At 46.6% G+C, this 12732-nt stretch overlaps 1 protein-coding gene across 1 annotated transcript in view; it reads left to right on the top strand.

Moving 5' to 3' along the window:
* LOC147662114 (intercellular adhesion molecule 1-like) overlaps nucleotides 1-12732 on the top strand; it is a 176856-nt gene that overhangs the window by 123317 nt on the left and 40807 nt on the right. Inside the window, exons 3-4 of the mRNA XM_086951088.1 lie at nucleotides 923-1195; nucleotides 12140-12454. Coding sequence (XP_086807214.1) covers nucleotides 923-1195; nucleotides 12140-12454 — 588 coding nt within the window. The remainder of the gene's footprint in view (nucleotides 1-922; nucleotides 1196-12139; nucleotides 12455-12732) is intronic.

Here is a 12732-nt window from a genome sequence, read left to right as displayed (position 1 = left end):
AATGTTTGTTATTGCTGAATAAAACACCAATAAAAAAATTATGTATGTAGCTGAATGTTGATGCACATCCTGAAATGTAGAATGAATAATTCACATGAAATGCTGTACTCGGGTACTTCATAATATAAACATATTGCAACCGTAGTGGAATAATTTCACTATCACGAAGTTCGAAAATTTGTACATGTACTCCAGTTAATACTGTTACCATGTACAATGGAGAAAGCACATCAACTGTTATAATCCTGACATGAGTACCGACACAAATTTGCAGATTCAAAGGTTAGTCAGGATGGTAATGTAGCTAGACAATATGTTAACAATTGAAACAAAATTTAGACATAAATTAATATAGTCAGATACTCTTTATTTTCACTTTCACTTTTTACCCCATGCCATTTCGGGTATTTAGGAGGGAGGTGTAGTGCAGCAAAGATCCTTGCACTGACCACGGTAAAGAGTGTACTGGTGTGTGGTAATAGTGTCACAGAATGCTGGCCTCTGGATAACAGCCCACAGATTTTGGGGGTACACCATCTCAGTCTTTGGGAAACAGCATCTCGGCCCTTAGTTAACAGCACTCTGTCTGATGGGTAAAAGCATTCCAGCTGGTAGGTAACAGCGGCATCTTGACCAGGGGGTAACAGCGCCTCAGCCGGTGGGTAACAGCAATCTTCCCCGTAGGTAGTAACAATCTTTCCCATTGGTGGCAGCCTTAGTGCTCTCGGACAGCAGGATTTTTAAACATTGTTATTACTATTCTTGCAAGTTTTGTTGCTTGTCTGGAGCAGCATTCCTGTCCATGTGTAATAGAGGTGTTGACTTTATCATGGGGATCCTTCTTGCATCTGAACTACAAATTGAAAAGGCCAATGTGTTGATGGCAGCTCACCTCTGTTTCATTTCTGTTCTGGTTTTATAGGTTCGGAAGAAGAGCTTTGTGAGGTGACCATTGCAGGCCCGAAACTACAATTTGTGGAGTTTGGATCACACGTCTTCTGGAACTGTACCGGGACCACGACGTGCGACATGATGAAAGGGGGCTGGGAGACATTACTGCATAAAAAAACGAACTGGAACAGGAGGTGGATTACTTTGAGCAGCACCATGAGCGAGTGGGCCACGATTGAAATGTGTTTCACCATCACCACTGGGGGCAATGTGTCCACCACTCAAATCGCAGTCGTCGCCTATCGTAAGTCAATCACTCCATTGTGTAAAGAGTATAACCCAATGTATGCGAGACACCCAGTCACAAATAATCTACCCTGCCTAAAGCAAAGACATTGGATGAAATGTATAGTTTTGCAGAGTGGGTGAACTTCCATAAAATAGTTCATCTCCCTTGCCCTGCCCCTGCTCAGTAATGTACCCTCCGCTGCCCTGGCAGGCTCCAAATGAGTATTTGACAAGAATGCATACTGTGTTTTTATACCAACTCGGTACACAGTGAAACAATGTTTTTCTGAGCAGAAGGTGACAAGTCCTTTAGGGGGCTAAGTGCCATCCCACTAGAGGAAATAAATAAATAAATACACACATAAACACATAAATAAATAAAACACACCAATAATAAACTTCCTGTGCCATCTATAGCTATCTGTAATGTCACTGAATTGATATACTGAGGCAGGGAATGTGAGCTGGGGCAAGAGGAAACAAACCAGTGCAGGCTGGGTCCAGATGGATGTCCAATTTGTATTTATACATGTTTGTGTTCGTAGCTTTATAGTGAAAACCCAGGTGGGAAGCAGGAAACTACTGTGCACCAGGAAAGGATGCTCAAAGGAAGAGGAAAACATTGCAAGATGGAGTACATCTGCAGTGAGCATTGGGAGGCGCCTAGTAGTAGACACCAGGTGCTGGGTGTACAAGGAATACTGGGTGCTCCTCTAAGCGGTGGGTTTTCATTTCCTTCCTGAAGTGTAGTACTGAAGTGGAACACGTGCCTTTACTCCATGTGCTGCCCCAGTCACCTGCTAGTCTAGCCAGGTGTACCAGTTCTACTTCCCTTGTAAATAATGTAGCAGGTTGTAGGGTGAAGCTGCTGGTAGTGGCTGATGGTCTACCAGGGTGGGGCGATGTGGTTGGATTTCGTCTGTTCTTGCAGAGTTGCCCGAGGGTATATAAGTTAGAAATATCAGTCTTCCATTTGTTGGAACAGTTATATAGCAATGTTTGGGGAGGTGTGGTTCGGCAGTGACTTTGTAGGCTGTGATTGAAGGAGCTGTGACTTCTGATTTGTATAGTAATAGAATATCATGGACTAATACTCTTTGGACACAAATATCACATCCTAAATATTGCTGGCAAAAATAATGCCCGACGGGAGTTAATGATAGTACATCTGCACCAATTGGGGCCATATCTCATAAAACAATGTTAAGGCTTGGATATTTATACTAGAAGATATTTTTGTTAATATTCTGACTTGTAACTGTTCTGATCTCATCTGATTTTCCCTGGTTGATCCAAAACAAAGCAGACTCTTTCGACACACCTGAAATAGCTATCATTTCGAAACAGGCTACATTCACAGTGGTAAGCTTGATACTAACAAGTATTGGTAAAGTCAGTGTCTTTGTTCAATATGCTATCTCATGGAGGGCATGGGCAAGCCGCCGAACGAAATAGCCACGTGGTGCTGAATCTCCGGCAGACGCTGCCATTTAGTACACAAAACCGCGATTACAGCTGCAGTCCATCACCATCTGACCCCTGAGGGCCCCCCACATGTCGTGGGCATTTTATTGTCCCTAATGGAAGTGGACTCCGAGCTGTGGGGAGGGGAGACTTTTCCCGAGGCGTGCAGATAGGCCTCCTTCTACAGCCTCTCCTCTCAATTGGCGGCCGTGCTGGCAGAGCCGGGGGGTCCAGACCTGTAGGCCTCCTGAACTGAATGGAGCTGTTCGAGGGGCCTGAGGAACCCCTGCTTCAACTCTGCCTTGTTAACCGATTGCCCCTCGCACTTTCTGGGCAGTGGCCCACCTGCATTTTGCATCCAACTCATTGAGTTCTGGCTTTGTTGAGGGGCTCTTTTCCAGTGGCCGATACTTGACTGGGCCGGCTGACAGAGTTATCGTGGGCAGCTCTGCTGTTCACCCAGGTGATGGCATTAAGAAGACAGAATCTGGGAACGTTGATGTGTGGAGGAGGTACTGCGGTATTCACCCGTGATTTATCCTGAGGTAAGGCAGGCCCAAAGTCTCCACGGAGGTCACGGGGCGATAGGGGCCAGAGCGAGCCTGGGAAGCCTGCCGCAGGGCCGTGACGAACTAGCTTGGCTACCTCCTTCACCTCCTCCGTTTGCCTTCACCCCCCCACCCCCCTCCTAATTTTCTGTACGCTGGGGCACGAAGTACTCCCTGGGTCCGGATGGGAGCTACTGCCACCTACTGATCCGGGTGACATCCGATCTGCAGGCCACTTCGGTCCCCAGGTTTTTTGACAGGCACAGGTGAACATGCTGCATCTTGGGGTCCATATCAACATTCTGCAGTGGTCTGGATCTCGGAATGGGGCCCAACTGTGTTCTCTCCCTTGTTGTGGGTGCCCTTGCTTTCTGACCTGCGTCTCGGATGCCCACTGCTGGCTGGATGTTGTTCTCCACACCCCAAGCATACAACCATTGGCTCTAATGCCGGTCCTTAGCGAACCTGCCTCCAACTCCATCAATCGCGCCACAACTCATTTGCTAGCTCCTGGGCCTGGAGTCTCCCACATTGAAGTCTTACAATCAACCCTGCCCAACGCCCCCTAGTTATCACTTGGTATTGGTGCTTATTGAACTGCTGGCTACCTATCTGGAGGCACTCTCATCAAACCTGTGCCATCATGCGTTTCATCCAGCAGCAATGAGACACGTTTCTGGTTAGAGGCCTCCTACCACCTTGTGCATCTCCATATATATCATGACCTATGCCATCCATGGCCTGCTCCTTGCTGCCTCACTGGGGTGAACCAACACCAACACCTGGAATTTTGATCTTCCTCCACCAGGAAATCTCTACCGTTGCCATTCCCTAGCCCCCGAGGCTAGCTACATGACTTTCCCATACATCGCTGGTCGTCGTGGGTACTGCTTGTGGCTATCTCTGCACAATTTGCCATTCATTCATCTTGGTCGGCCTTCCCCCTCCCCCTACTTCACTCTAAAGGCTATGGTTCATGATGATCCCAAACAGCAGCATCTCAATTTTGAGAAGCAAAAGTCCACGTACCCCGCTCCATCTCCACAGAACTCGGACGTTGGCACCACCTGCGGCACTGGATCAGACCCGCTAACCAGCACAGACTCAATCATGGGCGCATTGAGAGCAGGCTTCAGGGCCATTGATGGCCAATTTGACACTCTGACCAGGAGATTGGACAGATTTGGTGAATGTCTAGACCGCCACACAAAATAGACTGGAGGCCACCGAGGGGAGAGTGTTGGACCTGGAAAATGTCATTGCACAATCCATGAAATGACTAGAAAGAATGGAAAAACTGCTCAAATCAGTGGCCATGAAGAATGAAGATCTGGACGCGAGGGGTAGGCGCAATAATCTACTCATATTGGGGGTACCTGAATCTACCAATACTGGCAGCCTCGATCTATTTGTTGAAGGGCTGTTGACTGATCTGTTTGGCAAGCAACACTTTACCTCAATGTTTAGGGTGGAACTGGCTCATCACTCGCTGGGACCGCACCCTAATCGTGGCTGCCCCCCCCCGAGGTCTCGGATTTCCCGCCTACTGAACTTCAGGGACCGCGACATAGCCCTACACCTTGCTCGAGAACAGGGTCCCTTACAGTGGCAGAGCTTTACCATCTCTTTGTTTCCTGAATATACCGCTGTGGTCCAAGTGGCGTGCCTTAGGTTTACAAGCGTCAAGTCCACACTTCGAAAACTAGGTTTTCGCAATGGTATGCTGTACCAGGTGTGCCTCAGGATGGAGATCAATGGTAAGCTGCATTTCTTTCACACCCCAGCTGACATTCAGGCGTTTTGCAAAGAACATGCTGCTGAACGCTCCTCTTTCCGTCGCTCCACTCTGGACAGATCTCGTTCTGAAAGTTCTTTTTCTGATGTTCACATAAGGTTGTGGCATTATCTGCGCTGTCACCAGCCCTAAAAATTAATTTACCAAGATCTCTGACCAGCATGCCATGCTGTTTTCAAAGTGCAAGTGGTTTCAATTCACTGCATCTTGCGCACTGTGGATGAGCATTAGACGTCACAACCTTTAACAGAGGGATCAATTGTGCCACTCTGGGTTTTTGTATGGATGTCCACGGATCACACTTCAATCTTATAGGGATGCGCAACCAACAATGTAAATCCCGCCTTCCAATCCATTCACTACTCCTATAATGCATGGGTGTCTGTCGTGGCATTGCACCCCCCAAGTTATACACACGATTTATGCTAATTGTATCGTTATTTTATGTTTTTGGGGGGTGGATTCTAGGGGTCGGTACTGGGCCCTGTTGTGCCTGGTTTGGGGTTCTTGGTAACGGTCACAATATTCCTTGTTGTTTTCTTCAGTCCCAGTGTACACATAGTGGCTGCTCTCTATCCTTCTTTTCCAGCTCCAGTTGTCATACCTGATGGTCCGTGCACATCCTCCTGAGTTCAACTACCTCCCTCTCACCCTCCTGTCTTGGAATATCAGGGGTCTTAATGATCACGCCAAGTCAAACAGGTCTTACAATATCTTACCCGTCATGTTGTGCACATTATTTTTCTCCAATAGACGCACCTTCCTCCTGGGAAAGTACACACATATGCATCCCTTTGGGGTACGCACCGTTTCCTTACCAAAGACAGTTCATACTCTAGCGGGGTTTGTACTCTTGTTTACCCGAGTGTACTGTTCAAACACATCACCACAATTGCAGATGATGCCGACCGGTATGTCCTAGTCTCTGGTACTCTAGGGGGGGCACTCTTGTGTTTTGGCAAATATTTACGCTCCTAATGTAAATTCTCTGAGTCTTTTCAGTCCCTTTCCACCCAATTTGGATGGCTGGATATTGACCACCTTATTATAGCTGGAGACTTCAATGTCCTAATGGACCCTACTACTGACACCACCACACCAACACTCACCACCAAACCTAGATCACTCCGAGTTGTACATGACATTAGTGATACATACATATTCCTCGGCGCCTGGTGCCTGAAGAGCTGGGGTTCAGACACCACTTAGCTCCACACAACACTTGGTAATGCATTGACTATTGCCTTATATCTGCCACACTTTCCACACAACATCTCTCTCTTTTACCCTATCCAATCACTCTCTTGGTTCTTTTTAGCATTCCTTTCGGTGGCAATCGGGATAGACAGTAGCATTTCCCCACTTTCGTGCTACAGGACCAACTGTTTTGTTCAGAGCTGCGTACTGCATTTCTGTAATATTTAAGGCTTACTGAGGGCATGGTGGCCTCCCAGGCCACCCTTTGGGAGGCTTTCAAGGCCAATATCAGGGGCATTTTCATCTCTAAGCACTCTGGGGTGCTCAAGATATACGCAGGGGGTTCAAAGGGGTTGAGGGGGAACTGACTGATCTGGATCTTCGAACTGCATTTAGCAAAGACAGACCTTGCCCAAGAACCAGTGCTTCCCTACTGACTGAGTATAGAGAATTTGGCTGAGAGAGAAATCCTCTACCCGAGTAAACATGCTTGCTCATGCAGGTATGGTGAGTGTGAATGCCCTGGTGTACTTTAGCCCATTTCCTTCGCCCCCGAGGGGGAACTTCTACATCACTGAGAGTAGAAGGGGCATGCATGTTACCTTTAACCAGTGTATCCTGGAGTCACTACTCCAGTACTACATCTGTCTTTTTACTACCAATTTATCTTGGGATACCATGGCCAAAGCGGTGTAACTTGATGAGGTGGTTATAGTTTGGCTCTCTAATTCCTAATGTTAATTTCTACGCAAAGCTTTATACTGTGAGGAAATCATACAGGCCATAGACTCATCTGACTGCTCCAAGGTCCCTGATCTTGATGGTAATACTGGAGAGTTTTACAAACATTTTAAACATATATTTGCGCCGCGCCTGCTTGTGGTATACGAGAAATCTGTCCCAGTAGAATCTTCAGATATCCCAGCCATGATAGCTCTATTAGACGCTGAAAAAGCGTTTATCTCCTTGGAATAGCCTTTTCTCCGTGCTGTACTAAAAAAAATGGGTTTACCCCTGGGTTTCTCCTCCTTGATTAACCGCCTATATACGCACAAGACCGCACGCCTCAGAGTCAATGACTTAATCACAGAGCCATTTCCCGTAATGAGAGGTACCTGTCAGGGATGCTCACTTTCACCCCTGCTATTCATTACAGCAATGGACCCTACGGTCCATCATCTATACATTCACCACCTGCATGAGGTTTTCAATTAAAAAATGGCCCTCAACGCATCTTCCTCTAAGCAGATGATATCTTATTTTTTATCTGTTTTCCAGAGGAGAACATAACTTCAACTCTGCACAAACTGACTTGATTTAGGATCCACTCTGGGCTTCGGATCAATTGGTCCAAGTCTGAACTTTTTCCCATCACCTCTACCACAAAGCAGACATTGGGTGATTACCCACTACTTGGTGTGATGGACTGGTTAAATATCTCAGCATTGTACTCCATCCTGACAGGGAGCAGGAGGCGTGACTGAACTAAGGTCCTGCTATTGATTTACTATCGACTCAAATTGATGAGTGGATTTGGCTACCTCTTTCATTAGCAGGCAGGATTGCGATATAAAAATGGTGATCCTGCCCCACTTCCTATACTTGTTCCTTAACATTCCCATGCCACTTACAAATTTGTTCTTTTTAACACTTCAAGGCCTACTCCTTAAACTTTTCTGGGCCGGTCGGCATCCGCATGTCAGGACACATTGGTGCTCCCTTATAAGTGGGGCAGGTTTGACGTGCCTCATTTTCAGCTATATTATTTGGCCGCACTGTGCCAATAAACCCACCATTGGCATCATGCTAATGCCAGATCACTATACATCAAACCCGAGATGGAGCTTTCTGCACCCACTCCTCTAGCGTCCATCCTACCAAAAGGGATTCCTTTGAACCGCAAGAATGTTCAAACACAATCCACCACCTGCTGGGCATGGAGGAAACTCCCATGACTTTTAGGTGGGACCCTTCTTCACTGGCCTTGACACTGACAGATAGCCCCTGGCAGCCCATTACCTGTGAAACATTAGAAAAGCGTACCCTGTCACAACACGGTCTGCACACCTTTGGGGGTCTATTCCCGGAGGAGCATATGCTAACGCACTACACGGACCTGCGCTTCAATGACGCCACAATCATGGACCATTTTATTATGCACTGCATCCACAATATCCTGTTGGCTACACCACCCCTAGCTCAAGACGAGTTCCCCCCTAACATTAGTGATCAGTGATTCAGATGGAGTCAGACTAGTGTCCAGACTTTATCGAGCTTGTGTTGCGTTGGTCCCATTATATGATGCAAAACTCAGATAGACTTGGAAACGGGACCTCGGTAGGCCCCTTACAGATAAAATGTGGGCTGCATGCTGTGCACAAACCTGAATGGTGTCGCCCAATCATTGTCACAAACTTCTGTTCTGTGCTTTAAGTTCTTGTGATGCACATGCAGTACTCCAGCTAATCAAAGCAAGTATGATAAAACACACTCCTCCAATTTTACGAAATGCCTTCTTCCAAGAGCGTACTTTCTCGACATGGTTTGGTCCTGTAGATTTGTAGCCATTTACTGGGGTGAGATCTTCTCCAAGTTAACGCAAATGCGGAAGATTGACCTGGAAATAGAACTGCTACTCACCTTATTGGGCTATGTTTCAGACCTTCCCAAAAGCATGGTGTAGGTGGGTGGTCACTACACTAGGGTAGGTACCATCCCTGCCGCTGCCAACTGGCTCCCCACCATGGCGTACTGCAACACTACCAGTGAGATATATGCAACTCTTCAAACTCCAACCTCTGGATCAAAAGATAAATGGCAACCACTATGAGATTATCTACTAGCAAATGCATATCAGTCCCAGGGAGTCAGCTGAGCTTTATCCACCCACCCACTGTCACCCAATGATATGCTATTTGGTAGTCAGCCCTGAGCCCCTTCACTGATCACCACTACACATACACCAAGCCCAGGTAGGATTGGAGAGACTGTTCTACATGATCCACTGTCCCTCCGTCACCATCAGTCCCCCCTCCCCTTCATCACTCTCCCCCCACTAATCACCACTATTTACTGGAGAGTAATTTTAAACTCTTGCTTCTTATGCCCCCCCCCCCACTAAGATAATCTACCCCAAACAAACTTTCCATTCCTTTAGAGCAAAAAAGTTAACCTTTTTGGTTTGTCTGTTCTTGCAACGTTTCCCTACCTATTGCAAATTTGAGGGCATATGGTGAATGCAATTTATCATTCCTTGACGATTAATTATATTTATGCTAATGGTACTTACCTCCTTGTTCTCATTGCTCTCTATAATGCTGCTAATCTTCCCAAGGAGGGAAAGCGGCTTGGTAGGTCCAGCATACATGCCCCAGGTAGCTATGACAAAAGCAAGAGTATGCAGTTCCTAAGGAGGATAGGGGAAAGGGAGGAAAGGGTGGTCGAGTTGAAGATACCAGGTGTTTGCAAGGAAAAGAAAAGGAGGAGTAGCTCCAGTTAGGAGCAAGAGCCCTCACACACCCCGAAGGGTATCATGCTTCACCATCTGGCAGTTCCCCTTTGGGTCTGCCCTGCAATGCCCAAAGAGCCCCGCAGGGGGGCTCTTTGCCGGATATCTTCTCTGGTTGCCGACGTAAAGCTGAAAGGTGGTGGTGGGGCGCATGTGTAGTGAGTTGCGATGATAGGAGGGAAGTGTGTTTAAAAATAGCTTTGGGACTCCCCAAAAACAATTTTATTCGCTGGGTTCCTAGGCTATGAATAAAAACAACCGACTAAAGAGTCGTGGATGCAGAGGGGAAATTATACCCGCTCAAGGTGATGTGTGTGGGGTGAAGGTGTTTGACGTGTTTCATGCCCTACTAGGGGACGGGACCTTCATTACACATACTCATACCCTCCCCTTAAGAGTAGATGAGGATCCCCTGGTCCTGAAGAAATGCCAATATCCAACTGGACGATTTAGGGTATGGAATATGTCGACCACCTTCACCCCACACACATCTCCCTGAGTTCAAGCGTGTATAATTTCCCCTCTTTAGCCATGACTCTTTAGTTGGTTGTTTTTATTCATAGCATAGGAACCCAACAAATGGGAGTCCCATACCTATTTTTAACCACACTTTCCTCCTACCATCGCTGCTCATTACACACACGCCCCACCACCACCTTTCAGCTTCACGTCGGCAACCAGAGAAGATCTCTGGCAAAGAGCCCCCCTCCGGGTCCCATTGGGCATTGCAGCACAGGCCCAACAAGGAGCTGCCAGATGATGAAGCATGACACCCTTCGGGGTGTGTGAGGGATCTTGCTGCTAACTGGAGGTACTCCCCTTCACCTTTTCTTTTCCTTACGAACACCTGGTATCTTCAACTAGACCCTCCCTCCTCAGGAACTGCATACTCTTGCTTTTGTCATCTCTACAATGCTGCACCATGGTACATTGGGATGTACATTTATGCCGTACATGTATGCTCATTCTCACTGTTCACACTTACTACATTTGTGTGCCCTGCCATGTCGATTTCTTTGAAAACCATCAAAACCGTTTGAAAACAAAATAACATGCTATCCCATGGACCTGTTGCACATTAGAGCAAGACACACAGGCGGGAGTCAACAGAAGCTGAGCGTGGGGCTATTGCTGTAAAGTAGTCTCTCATGTATTTTAATACAAGAACTCACATGGACGCAAAAGAATAAACCTAAACAGCCAATAGCATTAGGCATGATATGAACACTCCCCAGGGTGGAGTCAAGACATGTCTGAAAAATCTCAAGCCACTGGTTGAAAGAGTCTGATCAGTGAAAGTCAATGGTTGAAAAGGTTGAACCCAAAGCACACTCTATGCAATACATCTGTTTGAAAGCTGCACTACCCAAAGTCATACCTAAAAACAGGACACTTCAGAGAAGATAATACTTGGGGGCAGATTTACAAGGAACTGACACATCTGCTTAGATGACTCAGTTTCCTTGCGTCACCTTCAAATGTCCTTGCATCACCATGGATGTGCTGTATTTACAATACAGTGCACCATGCCGCAAGGAATTACAGATGCGCCAGAAATTCTGACGCGTCTGTTGGAGGAAAAGTGGCGCATTGTTGGAGTTTGTCACAAAAGTGACGCAACGCCAGCAATGCACCAGAAAACATAGGTAGGTCCCATGTAAGATGCCCTGCGTCAATCCTTACGCCTGGTCTGAGCAGGCGTGGGGATTTTGACGCAGTGAAGGCGTAAGTTTTTGGCGAACAAGCCTAGGTTTAGGCTCAGCAGGATGGGAGGCCGTTCCTTCCGCGTGATGGCGGCGGATTTATGGAATTCTCTCCCTGTTCAAATCCGCGCCCTTAACAGCCTAACCCTCTTCAGACGGGCCATTAAAACTCACCTATTTACCTCTGTCAGTTAAATATCCCCCTTGTTCAGCTTTGATCTGTTATGTTGCTGCATATGATCTGGCGCCAGGACGCCCCTTCGCTGGGGCAGCTGTTGCGCCTAATAAATGTTATTAACATAACATAACATAACATAACATAACATAACAGGTGACGCAGTGAAATCTTGTAAATTTCACTGCGTCAGTTTTACGTGGCTTTTTGCACGGGAACGCCTACCCTGCATACATTATACCTGGCGCAGGTATAATGTGACGCAGGGCTTTACAACGTGACGAGTCTCCCTAGATGTGTCACTTTGTAAATGGGTTGCATTTTTACGCTGCTGTGTCACAAAAAGTGACGCAACGGCGGCACAAAAATGACTCAAGGGGCTTGTAAATCTGCCCCTATGTTTTGGCAATGTCACGGTTCGGGGTCTGTTTATTTGTTTTTTACATTCCTATGATAAATTTGAATAAAAGTACATTTAAAAAATAAAATTGCAAAGTAATTGTTAGTTTGTGCTATGACACCTTCCCTTGCTTACAACGGTAAAATGTGTTTTATTTTCTGACCCTCTAGTGCCTCCTGAGGATGTAAGGATTAACATTCCCCAGGGAATGGAGGTGAGCCGGTCCTATGAAGTCACATGTGACGTAAAAAACATTGCGCCGAAGCGACATCTCGTCGTGCTCATCAAACGAGGAAATGAGACGCTGCATAGTGAGATGTATGCAAATGACTACACCAACGGAAGCACCAGTGTCACAGTATCCTATCGCATCACGGCACAGAGAGAGGACCACGAGGCCGAGTACACCTGCCTGGCTCAGCTCGACCTGAGGCCCAACGGGGAGCTTTTCATGGGGTCCTCAAATACAACAGTCCGTGTTATGAGTAAGTGAACAAAACCCATGTGACTGCACAAAAGGCCTTTTCTGGTCAATCACATATCTTTGTGCTTTACTTAATATCTTTTCACATAGGTGTGAATCCAGAAAAAGCCAAACATCTTCTAAGATCACAAGTCAGGAAGTGAAAAACATGTATATAGTCTGTGAACTGTTCAAAATGTAATGAGGTCATAAGATCCCCTTCAGAGATCTTCTTGGTGTCAATTCAATATGCCAATACCTCTTTGTTGCACGTTTCTTCCATGGTTTAAAAAAATCATT

This window comes from Lissotriton vulgaris, unplaced genomic scaffold (assembly GCF_964263255.1).
Source record: "Lissotriton vulgaris unplaced genomic scaffold, aLisVul1.2 SCAFFOLD_261, whole genome shotgun sequence".
NCBI classification, from domain to species: Eukaryota; Metazoa; Chordata; class Amphibia; order Caudata; family Salamandridae; genus Lissotriton; species Lissotriton vulgaris.
Note: the sequence above shows the minus strand (reverse complement) of the source record. Positions and strands in the feature narration are given on the sequence as shown.